The 17203-nt window shown below is 36.5% G+C and overlaps 1 protein-coding gene across 1 annotated transcript in view; it reads right to left on the bottom strand.

Annotated features, from left to right (window-relative positions):
• GMCL1 (germ cell-less 1, spermatogenesis associated) overlaps positions 1-17203 on the bottom strand; it is a 57591-nt gene that overhangs the window by 2685 nt on the left and 37703 nt on the right. Inside the window, exons 10-13 of the mRNA XM_045827001.1 lie at positions 13233-13302; positions 10881-10956; positions 6628-6773; positions 4677-4764 (exon numbers count right to left, since the gene is read on the bottom strand). Of these exons, the coding sequence (XP_045682957.1) occupies positions 4677-4764; positions 6628-6773; positions 10881-10956; positions 13233-13302 (380 nt within the window). The remainder of the gene's footprint in view (positions 1-4676; positions 4765-6627; positions 6774-10880; positions 10957-13232; positions 13303-17203) is intronic.

Below are 17203 nucleotides of genomic sequence, written 5' to 3'. Positions count from 1 at the left end.
GTCACATTCTCTACACACTTCCTGTAGGTTATCTCATCCAATCATTATTTCTAGCCCAGGCATTGCCTGAAAACTCTAGATCCAATGACCTACCCGCCTATCAAATTTTCACCTCAATGCTTCCCCTTTTTTAAAAAAGGATTTTGTTTTTAGAGAGGGGAAGGGAGGGAGAAACACAGGGAGAGAAACATCAATGTGTGGTTGCCTTTTGTGTGGTTGGGCAGCCAATGTGTGGTTGCCCAATTGGGGGCCTGGCCCACAACTCAGGCATGTGCCCTGAATGGGAACTAAACTGACGACCCTTTGGTTCACAGGCTGGCACTCAATCCACTAAGCCACACAAGCCAGGGCAATATCTTTAAACTAAATATACCTAAACTGAATTCATCATCTCTTCATCCTCACTTTAAGTTACATTCATTTTCATTTCCACAATTCGAATCTCAGGAAATACTACTATAAATCAAGTTGCCCAAGTCAGAAAGCCAGGATTACTTTTGACCACTTCCTTTCTTACCCTCACAATTAGGAACCATATTCTTTCAACTGCACTGCTTTGTTTCTAGAACCCATCAACACTTCTTCATCGCCACTGCTACCTTCCGTAAGTTAAGGTTCTCATCATTTACCTGGATTATAGCAATAGCTGCTAAATTGTCTTCCTGCCATTATCATGTCTCTCATCCTTCTTACACAGGCTGAGAGGTCCTTCTTAATGCAGATCTAGTTAGCAGAGTCTTATAAGATGGATAGTTATAAAATATGCAAAAAAAATCACTAGCTTTCCTACATGTCATCAAAAACTGTTAGAAAAAAAGATTCATTTTTCATATTAACAATTAAAATTTAAATACTTAGCATTATACTTCCAGGAAATATACAGGGATAATATGGGGGAACAAATGATAAATTTTAGAGACCTAAGAGAAAACTAAATAAATGTAGGAAAAAACATATTCTAGAAAGATATTAATTTTCCCCAAATTACTGTATATATTTAACAAATATCAATCTAAGTCCTCTTCTAACAGTGGAAAATCGTTATGGTGGGAATCCATAATGATCCACCCACCATTCTTTTGACATTGTAAGTATTAACTCTAATATGTGTCTTACACAGGAACAGCATGTTTGTATGTGAATCCTAGGAACTAACTTCAAAAGACAGACTCCCAACTTCAGGCATCTCAGCTCCAGAAAATTTGCTGACCTTCAGCTATGAAGCCAGGACGACATGAAGCCGGGATAATGTGAAGCCAGGATGACTACACCAGCATGATGCACACCAGACCATCACTTGCCGTATTGGAATGGGCTATGCTTGTAAGCACAGAGAGAACTTTGCAACCCCCTACCTTCATCTCTTTGTTCTGTTCCCCTTTCTGTCCTTATAAAAAATCTCTGCCTCCAATGAGAGGGGGAAATGGGCTTTGTGACGTAAGTCCCCCATCTTCCACAAAACAGGCTTTGAGACATGAGTCGCCCATCTTCCAAATGGCCAGCATCCGCAAATAAACCACTTTCTTTCACATCAGCACCTGCCTCTGGAGTACTGGCTTTCATATTGGCAGGCAGTCGGACCTGCGTTTGGTTACACTCAGGAATGTTTGAGAGGAAATGTGACAAAATGATTCTATACCCCAAACAGAATAATCGTGCACAAAGAACCCAGAGATTTTTGAAAAGAGAAGAATGAAAGTGGGTTTCATTACTAGGTGTTCAAATTAATTTTAAAGTTAGTCTAAAAACAATGTGTTGCTGTCTCCACAACACGGAAATCAATAAAACATAACAAAGTTAAGAAATGAAGCCAAGTATATAAGGATGTAGTACATGATAAAAATGGCATTTCAAATACATTGATACATCTGATACACTTTAGATATATCATAAAAATACTCAAATGTGAAAAATTAAAGGAGTAGAAAAAGCACAGATGACTATTTATATAATCTTAATTATTAGGACTAAGCATCACACCAAATGAAGAAATCATTAAATAAATAGATAGATTATTTTAAGAAGTTTGAGAGATAAATGACAAAATGGGAAAACTCTAGTATATCACAGATGTTAATAACTCTCAAAATATCAAAGCTGTTAAAAATTAACAAGAAAACAAACACCTTAATAAAAATATAAACATAAACAGTATAAATTATTAATTTACACAGTATGTTCAATAAGCATACAAAAATGCCAACTATACCAGTAACCAAGGGAATGAAAATTAAATATAATTTGTTTTCACTTTTCATACTGGGGACGGATGAGGAAGGATGACAGTGCATGGGCGCTCGGCATGCTCTCCTGCCGGAGGGAATATAACGTGGATGGTATTACTGGAAGGCAATCTGGTTACTAGGAAATATATACACTATCTGACAAGAACTCTACTTCTTGGAATTGATCATTTAAAAATCAGAAAAATGTGGAAAGACATAGCATATACACTTTTAATAATAGTGATAAAACCCCCCAAACCCCAAAAAGCAAGGATTATTTAAATAATGATATATCCAAAACAACATTATGCAGTAATAAAAATGATGTGTGGATATATATTTATTGACAAGAAAAGCAATGCAAAACAAAGTGGGGAAAAAGCAGGGTACAAAATAACAGTAAGATCTAATTTTGGTATAACCTCTAACTGGAGTTTGTATGATTTTTATTTTCACTTACATTTTCTAATTTTCCACAGCAAACATCTATAACCTGTGTGAAACATACATATAAAATTCCCCAAATAAAGCCCTTCTATAACTCTCTACAGATCTCAGGAAAAAGTTTAAACTCTGTCCACAGCCCATCATGCCCTGGCTCTGGTCCTACTGACCTCCTCCAAACCTCATTCAGTTCCTTGAATGACCCAGGTGCTCCCCTGTCTCATTATCTGACTCATCATTTGAGTCTTTGTTCAGATACCCATTCACTTGCCAACTTCCCCAGGAGAGGAGGTTTTCCCTGAGCTGTCTTCCGTTCTCCTACACCCCTAATGACCACACCTGTCCCCCAACCTCATATAAGGGTTGAGGACTGCTCCCTCAATGTTGCACACTACTCTGAGCCCATCTCTACCATGCTACTTAGACCAAGATACATAATATAAATTTCTCTTTATTTCCTCTATTCCTAGCATAGAAACTGGCATGTGGTACAGACACAAATGTTTGCTGAATGAACAAATCAAGGAATGCTTGGAATACAACTACTACCTTGATCTAGTCTTGTTTTTTAAGTCTGGCTGCTTTGAGCCATGACAATATGTTTTTTAAAGATTTTATTTATTTTTAGAGAGAGGGGAAGGGAAGGAGAAAGAGACAGAAATATCAACATGTGGTTGCCTCTCACATGCCCCCCTAGTGGGGACCTGGCCCGCAACCCAGGCATGTGCCCTGACTGGGAATCCAACAGGCAACCCTTTGGTTTGCAGGCCCGTGCTCAATCCACTTAGCTACACCAGCCAGGGCTGACAATATTTTTTAATGAAGTTCTAGGTACCAGGTAAAGACAGTCATTTTCTATGCATCTCCAGAGGGCACAATAGAGAATTCCAATAGAGCCACATTTGAACTTTATTATGTAGCTACCTTCTCAAATAGTTTCCACCACCTGAGAGAGTCAACTCCATCACCAGGGGTTGGAGGACCCTCTGTCAGAATGCTGTCACAGAGCATGTAAAGCTGCTAGAATGATCACTTCCAGTGTTCCTTGTGATGCTAAATTCTGATATTCCATGAGAGTCTCTTTAGTTTGAGGAATATTGCTAACTTCTAATAATTTATGTGAACTATAGGCTCTGAATCCTTTAATAAAAGACCATGTTTTTTGGAATGGTGGTTAGTTTTAATAGCAATAAACTTCAGTAGTATTTTAATGGCTCTCATTTTACTTTTAGAAAATGGTTTACTTTCTCATCATGACATTTTAAAACATTGATGTGCATGTGAAAAATGAAGAAACAAATGGCTTTAGAGAATTTGGGAACATTACAGATGTCTGTTATTTCAGAAATCTATTGTGCTAGCACTGGCTGGTGTGGCTCAGTGGATTGAACACTCGCCTGTGAACCCGAAAAGTCACTGCTTTGATTCCCAGGCACATGCCTAGGTTGTGGGCCAGGTCCCCAACTGGGGGCATGTGAGAGCAAGAGGCAACTAATCAATGTATCCTCACACACTGATGTTCTTCTCCCTCTCTTTCTCCCTCCCTTCACTTTTCTCTAAAATAAATAAATAAATAAAAGAAACCTATTGTGCTAGAGGATAATGTTCTCTTAATATTCAGGAACTATATAGAAACCTACTGGATTGTCTTCAAGGTATCTGGTATCAATGTATAAATAAATGCGCTTACAAACACGGTGGATGAAGCAATTAAGATTCATAACTTTTTGAAGATAATATTTAGGATAAACAATTATTGCCCTTTTAAAGATTTTTCCCTGCCCCTCAAAATCAAATTGTGCAGAGATTTTGGTCTCAGTTGCACTTCCAGCAGAATGTGGTAAACTGTGCAGAAGTAAACATGGTACTTGCATCTTTACCTTCAAAAAAACTTTCAAACCAACCTTAAATCAAATGTTAATTCTACTTAATTTTAATTCTAATTAAGATAAGAGGCTTCAAAAGACAAATACTATAATCAAACAACAGAAAAGCAATCAAACATACCTGATCCTTTTCAAGTGTAAGTATTTGATAGCCAGTTGTTCTACTACATATTAGTTTTCCACTACTATCAAAAGAGGCCAAACGTAATCTACAATAAAAAAACCCCACAAATATAAAATAAACATACAAATTTTTAAACTACCATTTAAATAAGCCTTCCCTTACTTTAGTATTTAATTTTGTCTTCCATATTCTCTAAGTCTTTTATGTTTGATAAAACTTTTAAAGTCTTTTCAAACTATAAACTGATTCCATTTAGATTTATAACCTTGTGCTATTACATATATCTTAGATATAAAAATAACTTATAAGTACCTTTTTATTGTAGTATATACATAAAATTTACCATTTTAACCACCTTTAAGTGTACAGTTGGCATTAAATACAATTTCTGCAATCATCACCACCATCCATCTCCCAAACTTTTTCACTCATCCCACCAGAAATTCTGTACTCAGTAAACACAAATTCCCTACTTCTCCTTACCCCAGCCCCTGACAACCACTATCCTACTTTCTGTATAAACTTGTCTACTCTAGACCCCTTGTGTGAGTGGAATAATACAGTATTTATTCCTTTGTGACTGGCTTATTTCACTTAGCAGAATGTCCTCAAGGTTGCACCTGTCAGGATTTCCTTCCATTTTAAGGCTGAATAATATTCCATTGTATGGACATGCCACATTTTATCTGTTCATCTGTCAATGGACACTGGGTTGCTTCTACCTTTTGGCTATTGTGAATAATGCTATAATGAGTATACAAATCTGTTCAAGTCCCTGCTTTTAATTATTTTGTGTAAATACCCAGAAGAATTGCTGGATCTCACGGTAATACTATTTAATTTTGGAGGAAATGCCATACCATTTTCCACAAAAGATGCACCATTTTACATTCCCACCAGCAATGTACAAGGGTCCAGTTTCTCTAGATCCTCACCAACACTGCTTTGTTTCCGACAATAGCCATCCTATATGGGTATGAGGTAGTACCTTATTGTGGTTTTGATTTGCATTTCCCTGATCAGTGGTGCTGAGCATCTTTTCATGTGCTTATTGACCATCTGTCTGTCTCCTATGGAGAAATGTTTATTTTAGTAAGTCCTTTGCCCATTTTTAAATCTGGCTGTTTGTTTGCTTTTTTGGTTGTGAAGTTTTAGGACTTTTTTATATATTCTGGATATTAACTCCTTATCAGATGCATGGTTAGCAAATATATTATCTCACTCTATGGGCTGTGTTTTCACTCTGTTGATAATGCCCTTTGGTGCAGTTCTTAATTCTGATGAAGTCCAATCAACCTTTTTCTTTCGCTGCTTATGCTCTGGTGTCACACTGTAGAAATCACTGACAAATCCAATGTCAATGAGCTTTCCCCCAATATTTTCTTCCAAGAGTTAGTTTATAGTTTTAGCTCTCATGTTTAGGTTTTTGCTCCATTTTGAGTTAATTTTTGTATATGGTGTATGGTAAGTACAAACATGGGACTTTAAGAAAAATTTGTTCATTAAGCTATTTTCCAATTTGTCAGCATCCTCTCCAGAAAAATATTGCCAGCTCAACTATTAGATAAAACTGGACATATTAAATTTTATAGAATGTGAAGGATAATACCAGGCATGTTTTTGTGGAAAAATACCTTGCTGTGTTTCCAGTTTGAACCTCTCATTTGATAGGAATAGCAGCAAGGCAGCAGCTTCAGTTTCAAGCCATGTATCGATCCTGTATCATTCATATTATAGCCTGTTTTTTCTCCCTGACACACTAGATCTAGATCTTATGATTTTGATTATTAATACATTATAGGAATGGGGTCTTATCATTTCCTTGCACATTCATATATATTGTAGTTTATCAAAGTTCTACCATTATTGGTGTAAATTATCAAGGTTTTATTTCATTTTTTAATATTTCTTTGGGAATGAGGAACGGAGTGGGGAAATCTCAACCTACCTAAATGCTATGCTCCTTCGAGGTTGTAAACTGACAGATCCACTACATGGCTGATTCAGTGTATTGCGTTTGAAAATGATGTATCGATTGGTATAAGTTACAAGCAGGTCAAAGCCGAAGTTAAAACCTGTCCACCGCCAGCAGTACTAAGAAATACAAAAGAGAAAGATTTACTTCAGTTTATCATGCTAGCAAATTGAAGTTAAAAATATTTTTTCTCTAACTTATTCCAAACATTTCTCTCTCATGGGTCCATAATTTTTGTCAGTGTCTTTCCCTTAAGGCTTCCCACACAGAATATATCTGTAAATACACATAGAGGTTTACCATACAGATATAATATACATCAAAGGCAAAAAAAGCAGCCTTTATGATCATTGTTTCTTACTTTCCTAATATTGCCTCTTCATGACCTATTTAATTGTATCTCCATGTTGTAATTCTACCATAAGTAATACGGCTTTTCACTGTAACTCTAAGGTACAGTTTAGAGGACCAAGAGTCTAGATGGAGATAGTAAGAATCCATTAAATCTACCTTGCTTTAAAATACTCTAAAATACCTTAAGTAACACCAACAGATATACAACTGAGTAATTTTACATACCATCATAAGATTCATGTGTATGTTTATTCTAATATTTAATAATGAAAGACTATTAATATTAAGTAAGATGGTGTGGTACAGTGAAGTAAAGTTAGGGCTTCAAGTATCTGGCTGACACTCTGAATTACAACACTAATTCAACAGTTCACTGATTTATAGAGCACATATTACGTGCCAGGTACTGCTCTAGGTATTGAAGAAATAGCAGTAAATTAGGTTTCTGTCTTAGTAGAATACATATTTTAATATGTTTATATGTTTGTGTGGAAGGAGTGGATAAATAATACACAGAATGAAATGGAATAGAAGGGAACAGAACAGAATGTTAGGAGAGAGAACCGGGTAGAGGAGCGGGGCTTGCTGGTTCAGACAGGTGGTAGGGAAAGTCTAGGGAAATGCTAGGTAAGTGGAGTCTTGAGTCAACTAAGAAGTGGATTAGGTAGCTATCTGGGGAAAGAGTGACTTCAGTAGAACAGCAAGTACAAAGCTGTGGAGGGAAAAACATGCTTGGCATATAGGAGGAATAACAACAATGGCTATGTGGCTAGAGCAGCAACTGAGGGGGACAGAAGCTGGAGATGAGTTCAAAAAGGCTGTCAGGGGCCAGAAAATGTAGTGCCTAGTAGTCCACGATTAGGAAAAGTTTGGATTTCTTCTAAGAGTGGTATGAGGCTAAAGGAAAGTTTGAGGGAAGGAACTGACATGATCTAACTTGCATTTTAGAAAGATGACTTTGGCTGTCATGTGGAAAATGGAATGTAGAGGAACAAAAGTAAAAACAGGGAGGGAGAGCAGTTATGAGGCTAGCACAACAGCCCAGGCAAGAGAGAAGGTTGGCTTGGACTTGGTGGTAGTGGTAGACATGTGAAGAATGTATTTTGAAGGTAGAGCCCAGAGGAATTTCTTATGGACACCGGGTACAGTATGAAAGAAAGAAGAATCCAAAATTTGGAGCTTATGCAATATGAATAGATAAACCATTTATGGGTTGGAGGATATTTGGGAAGGAAGAAGTTTAGGGATGAAAATGGAAGAGTTCAGCTTGGGGTTCTTGGGATATGTGAGATGCTACTAGGATTCTAAGAAAGATGTTAAGTGAGTAGCTGGATATATGAATCTGGAGTTAGAAGTCATCGCTATTAAGTCATGGAACAAGGTGAGATCACTTAGGGGTGAGCACAGATAGGGAAGAAGTCCAAGTACTGAGCCTTTATTCACACCAACATTTGTTCAGAAAGAGAAGGATCTAACAAAGACTCAGGAGCAGTCAGTGAAGTAGGAAGAAAATCGGTAAAGTCTGTAGTCCTGGAAGTCCAAAGGAGAATATCTCCAAGAAGAAGTGAGATGTGTCATATTGCCAAATGCTTTCTGAAGACTATAAACTAACTACCTGATTTGGCAATGCGGAAATCACTGGTGACAGTGGCACAGCAGCTTCACTAGAGTTTTACTAGAGTAAATAAATTGGAATGGATTCAAGAGAGCATCTGAAAACAGGAAGTAGCCCTGGCTGGTGTGGCTCAGTGGATTGAACGCCAGCCTGTGCACCAAAGGGTCACTGGTTCCATACCTAGTCTAGGGCACATGCCTGGGTTGCAGGCCAGATCCCTGGTTGGGGGATGTGTGAGGGAAAACCACACATTGGTGTTTCTCTCCCTCTCTTTCTCCCTCTCTTACCTTCTCTAAAAATAAATAGATAAAATCTTAGAAAAAGGAAAAGAAAACAGGAAGTAGAGACAACAAACACATTCAACTTTTTCTCTAAGAGTTTTGCTTCAAAGAGGTGTAGAGAAATGGAGTGGTAGCTAGAGGGGAATGTGGGATCAGAATATAGTTTAAGATGGGTGATGCTGTGGCATGTTATATGCTAAATGAGAATGATCCAATAGAAGAGAAAAATTGATGCAGGAGAGGGAGCTCTGCAGGAACAAAGCTTTTGAACAGGTGAGAAGGGGTGAAGTCCAGGAGGGGATGGGCCAGGATAGAAGCAGAGGGTTCATGTATTCTAATAAGAGGAAAAGCATGGCACATAGCTACAGATGCAGCTAGAGTGGTAGAATTATTGGTAGGAGGATGTACAGATTCTCTTCCTCTTGATTTTACTTTCCAAATGAAGGAGTAAGGTCATCAATAATAATGGGGGTAGTAGCAATGCTCTTTTGAGAAAGTATGAGAGTTACTGAAAGATTGGGAGGATAAATTCACTAGGGAAATTTAGAAGGATCACCATGTGACACTAAGGATCTGCTTAAAATTTATAGGCACCTGCTGGGGAATGTTTAGTCACATTCATCTGTTTGGAAGCAGGCAAGGAGTGCATGGAAAGTTGGGATTTTAATAAGAATTGGGGTTTAGCCGAGTGAATTTGACAGAGGGACATTAATAGTACAAGCCAAGGGATCAATTTTAAGAGGGAACACAGACTATAAGTAAAGAAAGATGTAGGGATGTGGTGAGAGGGTGAGGGGGAAGAGGTAGTAAGCACAATGTACTGTACATCTCAGTGGAGTTAAAAAAACTATTGATTGGAGTTAGGTTCTAGAGGAAGAAGGCTAAAAAGATAATAGAAGGTAAAGTCTAAAAATGGCATGCTTGAAATGGAGATTTTGAAGAGGGTGGAGATTTAAAAAATGTAGTTCCTGCCCCAGAGTGGATTATAAAATCAATTTAATGAATCACGATCAGCTTTACAAAATCTGTTTTTTAATCCTCACCTGAGGACATGTTTTCATTGCTTTTAGAGAAACATCAATGGGAAAGAGAAATATCATTTGGTAGCCTCCCATAAGCACCTGGACTGATGATCATACATGCCCAGACGGGGGATCAAACCTGCAACCTCGGTTTGTACCCTGACTGGGAATTGAACCCACAACTTTGTGGTTACAGAACAACATTTCAACCCACTGAGCCACACTGACCAGGGCACAATCAGCTTTTTAAAGATTTTATACATTTATTTTTTTTTAAGACAGGGAAAGGGAGGGAGAAAGAGGAGAGAAACATCAGTGTGTGAGGGAAAGGAAACATCAATCTCTTGTACACCCGCAACTGGGGACCTGGCCTGCAGCTCAGACATGTGCCCTGAATGGGAACCCAATCAGCAACCTTTTGGTTCCCAGGCTGACGCTCAATCCACTGACCACACCAGCCAGGGCTAATCAGCTTTTTAAAAATTTAAATAGAAAATAGGATCTTTGGACACAGCAGCAGTATTGATTCATAACACTTTTGTTTCACTTATATATATTTATATTGCTTGGTAATGAAAAAATGTAATTCTTAATATGGGAAGCAATTAAAGGGTCTGAATGCCTTTGATTTAGGGTAATTGTAAAATAGAATAAATTTTAACACTATGTAACATTTCCCATATAATTGCTTATTTATCTTAATTTCTGTATTGCTGAGGGATCCTCTTCTCTTCTCTTTTATCTGGACCCATAAAGTTTTACACTCTGATGTAAGGCTGAATAATCAACCACCACTGAATGTATAACTTCTTGTCCAGGAGATCACGCTACAGAAACTGTATCAAAAAACTCTTCTGGATTATGATAGGTGTCATGATTATAACTGAAAGTGTATTTTGCACTAATAGTAGAGCAATTTTATGAGAATTATTAAGAATCACAATGCATACTTACTTCACCATCTTTGGTAAGCTTTCTACCACACCTCATGCTATTTGCCTCTAGTTCTTCCTTATTGATTTCTTGAGGCCTAGAAATATACATAAAACATGAAATCTCATAGGAAAAGGCAACTAATAATTGCAAAAGAATTGTAAGTTAAAAAGAACGGAAAAACTTGCCGCTAGATTTAAAACACAAATATTCTGTGGTGTAGATAAAATTAAGAATGCATTGATTAAATATAGTCCTCACTTTAGTAGTCCTGCAGGAGTGAGCAAATGTTCAATATCATGGACAGAGTGCTTCATGAGGAACAGTATACTTAATTATATACTTCTAGGACAAGAAAAACACCTATTCTCCCTTAGGTGAGATTCTATATTAAACTCAGTAAGGATACAGATGAGAAAAACCTTTAAAAAAATGAACATTCAACATTTAAAAACTGAATACACAAAAGAAGAAGATTTATAAAGAATTTTATCTATTACGAAATGCTTTAAATCTGAATTTGATGAAAGAGTTAACTTTCATTTTTTAGTTTTTGATTTATTATTTCTGTTTCAACAATCTTATGCTTGTGCAAGATAAGTATGCTGTGAATCTATTTGGGAAAAGATGGGTATAAATTAAATAAAGTAGGATTAGCCAAAGAGCGTATATGCATAGCCACAGACACAGACAACAGTGTGATGATGGCCTGAGGGAAGGGGAATGAAGGTTAAGGGGAGGTAAGCAAAGGGGGAGGGGGAAATGGGGACATCTACAGTAGTGTAAACAATAAAAATAAAGTTAAAAAAATAAAGTAGAACTAAAAACCGTGGACAATCTCATAATTATTATCATGAATTCATACATTTTCATACACTCACTGTTTGGATATAAACATAACTAGGTCATTATTTTAGTAAGTTCTTTGGTATGTAAAAGGGGTTAAAGGGCATCAAAGGCAAAAAATATTCAACTTCTTAAGACCTCTTCTATATACTGCATTTGGATTATTTCTTCACCCTTTCCATACCAAGGAGCTAGTAGTAAATGTGGAAGTACTTCTGTAAACTGCAAAGCAGTATGAATTGAAAGCGATAATTTACTTTTCCATAAATATTTTGTAGGGGAACATATGCTTTTGGGTAAAGCATCTATAACCAGATGATGTTAATTGATTTTAGACTCAAACATCCTCAAAAATCTATTAATTAGAATCTGACAACACTACCACAAATAAGAAAATTAGTTTTACCTATACATAAGATGAAAATCATGCTCTATGAAAATATCATTCCAAGTAATATTTCAATATGTTGAAAGAAAATCATAATATAACACTAGGTGAAACAAAGTATATGAATTACTCAATTTCACTAATATAGCAAATAGCAATTCAAATATTTCATTTATTAAATGACCAAAGAAATATTTACAAGATTAATAATGTTATAGAAATATAAGAATTAAAGCTGATTACTGTATTTTGCTGTGTATAATGTATGTCTTTTTGCCCAAATTTTTGAGGGAAAAATAAGGATGCACATTACACATGGGTAAACATACTATAGGTGTAATAATGGGCATAATAATTCCGTGTATATAGGGAACTGTTTTGTGTGGTATGGGAAATGTAGCCCAGCCTTTGATTTGGAAAACTGATGGGGAGTGAGGTTGGCACACAGGACCCAAGCCCACGGATAGGTTTTCCCATGGGGAATCAGGTCTGCATTGTACCTGGGTTGCTACGAGCATTACTTTTGTTAAAGCTCTCTCACCCTGGATTGAGGCAGCAAATGTTTACTGCGTATCTTTAAAATGGCTTCCTAAAGTCTTTGCTAAACCTCCCAAGTATGGAGTGTAACCAGTTCAACCACTTTCCCCCTTGATCTGCAACATCCTTTTCTTCGAAGTAATTAGCAACATTCTTTCCTTTGTTATCTGTAAAAGGTAATCATCTACAGTGAACTTGTGCATAGTAAATGAGGACCATCCTCCATGTAATGTACCCAGAAAAGCAATAAAAGCCTGTCCAGCCAGGGGTTGGGGCACTCTCTCACTTAGAGAGCGGCCATGCTGTCCCTTTTTCTCCACAGGACTTCTGCAGTCCGTGTGCATTTGTTCATCGCAGCCACCACACATGGACCCTGGGGGCCGGAGTCTGCATCACGTGTACAAGGTGCACAAAAATGTGGGTGCACGTTATACATGGGAGTGGTATTACACACAGAAAAATATGTGTACAATACTGTACTTTCCTCTAATAGCACTTGATGTTTCAATATTGTTACTGATCTTTCAATATAATGAATGCACTAAAAAATTTATAGGTAAAGTTTTTTTCTGATCAGCAGTGACGTGATATAACATACTTACCCCACCTCATTGTCTTGTTCTGCCCGGAGCATGGCAAGCCACTGCTGTTTATACACAGAAGACAGCCATCCTAAAATGTAAAAATAAATAAATATAATAATAAGAATAGTAAGAAACATAGAAGAATATAAAGGAGTTAAAAATTTTAAGAGGTTTATGAAATTGTTACTATTTCTAAATTCAAGTTTAGAATAGCAATAAATAAATAAAGCTGATAGTTTGTATTTTATACATATGCTGTAACAATATGGCTTAACAATTTTCAAAGAGGTAAGTGCTATTTTGCTTTTTGCCTCAGGATGGCTTCTACTTAGATTATATACATTTAAATTAGAATTTAAGTCTTTAGTTAAAAGTGTATTGCTGCATTTAATAGTTTCCTTTTCATAACTCATAATAATTTTTTGACAATGTCTTAAACGAGGGAGTGGTGGCAGGCAATGGAAGGAAATAATTTTGAGAATTATCCATGAAAAATATCTACAGGACCAGTGAATGGACGTGGAGAAAGTGCTTGGGAAGACTATAGGATGACTTCCAGGATTCTGCCTTTTTTGTGAGGCTGGGTTATTAATGATGTTAATTATTGATACAGGAAACAAAGGAAGAAAAAAAGGGCAGGGATTGGGGCTGTAAGGGAAAGATATGTACTGTTTTGAACAGATGAACTGAAGCAATTAGTGGCCAGCAGTTGCATATCCAGGTATGAAACTCAGGGCAGAGGCCAGAACTGGAACCTTAATAGGAATGAAGGAGACCACTCTGGGACACTGTATAGAATGAAAAGATCAATGGGCCAAAAGCACCCTCAGGAAATTAGGAGACGGGCAGAGTAAGGGAAGCTTAAAAATGAACAAGAGAAGGAACAGTCAGAGAGAGAGGAAAAGGATTGGGAGAGTATATCATTTCTAAACTAAGGTAGTACAATAGAGAATTTAAAGAAAAAACTAATGATCCATGATAAAAATGCTAAAGAAGTTAAAATAAGGCCACTAGATTTTGCAGAAAGGACAATCTTAACTTTTGCTAGTTAACTGAGTAGTGAAATAGTGAGGGAAAACAGATCAGTGAGTTGAGAAATGACTGAAAGTAAGGAGATAGAGACAGCATCTATAGGTTACTCAGAAGGTATCTTAGAAAGGAAAGAATAGTTGCTGTAGGGGGAAACTCAAGAGTCAAAGGAAGATATTTTTTTGTTTTGTTTTGTTTTTTTTTTAAATAAAAGAGATCTGAATATACTGCATAGGCTGAGGGAAATTAGGTGGGGAAAAGTTTCAAGATAGAGATTATATGATAAAGCAAAATTCCAGAACAAATAGGAAGTGACAGGATTATGAACAAGGTTGAAATGAAGGCTGGCTTGAAACGGGAAGGAGCACCTCAACTTCTGGGACAGGAGGGGGAAGAATGGCCTAGTGGGAAGACTAGGACTGAAAAAACATTATTGCCTGATTACCTCAAATTTACATAAAAAGCAGAGAGTTTCTATGCTGACAGTTGAGGTGATTAGATAGGAAGCTTGAACAGAGTGGCAGAGGTTTGATATAATTGCTAAAAAGAATGAAAAAGAGGACTGATCAAGTAAAAGTAGTGTAAGGAGTCCCCAAGATCCAGGCTTAGTGTTGAAATGTGAATTTGCAGTATCATCAATAGAAAAGCTGTAGAATGCTCTGCAGTGGTAGTTTGCAGAGAATAGAGGGTATAGGAACAAAAAAGGTTTAATTTAGTTTTAGGGTTTGCCAAATAAATAACAGGAGTTGAAGGCAACTGTGAGAGAGTGGCTGACATCTATCATGACATCCAGGGCTAAAACCAGCAAGTGAGGTCTGAAAGACTGGTTGAAAATGTAGGGCTTAGAATGGATTGGAAATCAAACAACAATGTAAAGGGAATGAGGCTGTGAACCTTCTGGGTTATATATAGCCTGAAAACTATCAGATTTCTCATATTAAGAAATTCTGGATAACAAGGTTCATGGTGTTTCTATGGGTAGTGAGGGCCTAATGTTCAGCAAACCTATGTTACTGGAGTTGGGGTCAAATTACTAGGAAGGTAGAGTATTAAATGGAATGATCATATAAACTCACTATGTGACTGTACAGGAGTGGAGAGATAGACAGTAAATCAGGTATCCGAGTCATAAATGAATGTGGAGAAGCCAAGAGAGAAAGGCTAGAGGGTTAGTTGGATCATATGCAATAATGTTTGGAAAGGACATTGAGGGACTAGGACTATCTGGCCTCCCACCCCTATACTGGGGCAGGGTGTCTCAGTGGAAACAAAGTCCTCTAGAGAGAAAATAGTCCTCTGGGAGAACTAAATACATGGAGGGAAGAGATGGAAGACATGGGAGTTAGTTGATCCTAATTCCAGAGCACATAACAGAAAGGTTTGGGAGGAATGGTAAGACAGGTCAGAGGTATCGAGAGAGGGGGAAGTAGGACAAGGAAAAGAATATGGAATAAAACAAACTTAATGATCTGATGTAAGATAGATCTAATTCCTTTAAATAATGGAGTTCAATTGTGCTTGACACAGTTAAATCCTAATATAGAATATTTCTATACAGAACCCTGACTTAAGTTGGAATTAGACATATCTAAGATTTTTTACCTAAAGGTGGTCAAAATGGAGATAGTAAAATTCCCCAGAATACATACCTTTGAATAATGTTAACATGTGTTTGGCACTATTTCTAAAAAATAATGAATTTCAGCCCTGGCTGGCGTAGCTCAGTGGATTGAGCGCAGGCTTCGAACCAAAATGTCGCAGGTTCGATTCCTAGTCAGGGTACATACCTGGGTTGCAGGCCATGACCCCCAGCAACCACACATTGATGTTTCTCTCTATCTCCCTCCCTTCCCTCTCTAAAAATAAATAAGTAAAATTAAAAAAAAAAAAAGAATTTCAGCTAGGTAATCAAAATTATTTTAATTTATTTCAAATCTAGGATCTACTCCTATTGAAAGCACACACCAACTATCTAGATAATTTGAGTTCTGTGGCCACTTTGTAGCCCTTCACAAACAGCATAGGATAAAATTTTAATTTATATTCTGCTTTTGAAACTATAACTCTTATTGGGATATAGGAAAACCTACTTATCTATTTGTAACTGTAAGATGGGGTACATTAAAATGAAAAAGAAAAAGTTCTACTATAATTTTAAGTAAAACAAAATGGCTAAAGTCTAGTCAGAAATACAGGGTCTAAATTCTTTTCAATGTTACATTGAATAAAATACTGCAGACTAAAAATACTAATACCCACCTTGCATTCCCAAAATACAAAGCTTATCCACTTGCATCACAGACATGCCTAAATTAAATTACTTTAGAATAGACTTTCTTTTTTTAACCTCTTCCAAAATTCATTTCTAAAGAACCTTAAAAAGAAGTATGATTAGAGTGTAATTGGCCTTGGTATCTCATATTGCACCACTGCTAGAGCCTGGTGTATAATACATACTAAAACTACTATAGAACTGCTACACTACAGGGAATATAATCTTCAGAGAAACTGTGTTTAAAAAAACCCCACAACCATGCAAATATAATACATATTCTCTCATCTTGGCTCTCTAAAATTAATATTATAAAAATAGTTTTTGTAAAATTAATAGAAAAAACAGTGTCTATAAACCTATTTAAGAGTAATTTTATAAAAATGCATTCCTTTCAAATATAGCAGAAATAGGTCATTGGTTCATTTCTAGGTTTGCTTTACATTAAATACCTTTCTAAATAAGTATATAAAGTATACAGATTACAAGGACAATTTATATACACACAGCTATATAAAAAATTGAAGTAACAGATAATTACAACCTTTCAGATAAACCTATTACTAATGTTTACAAATTTACAAATAAATCTTCAAACAGAAATTCTATTTTATACTTCTTATATGCATATATGGTACTAAACTGAGTCTTATGTAAGCATTAGAAATTTAACTTAGAATATTAAATT

Source organism: Phyllostomus hastatus, unplaced genomic scaffold (assembly GCF_019186645.2).
Source record: "Phyllostomus hastatus isolate PE091 unplaced genomic scaffold, TTU_PhHast_1.1 phas_scaffold_78, whole genome shotgun sequence".
Taxonomy (NCBI): Eukaryota; Metazoa; Chordata; class Mammalia; order Chiroptera; family Phyllostomidae; genus Phyllostomus; species Phyllostomus hastatus.
This window is presented reverse-complemented; position numbering and strand designations above follow the sequence as displayed.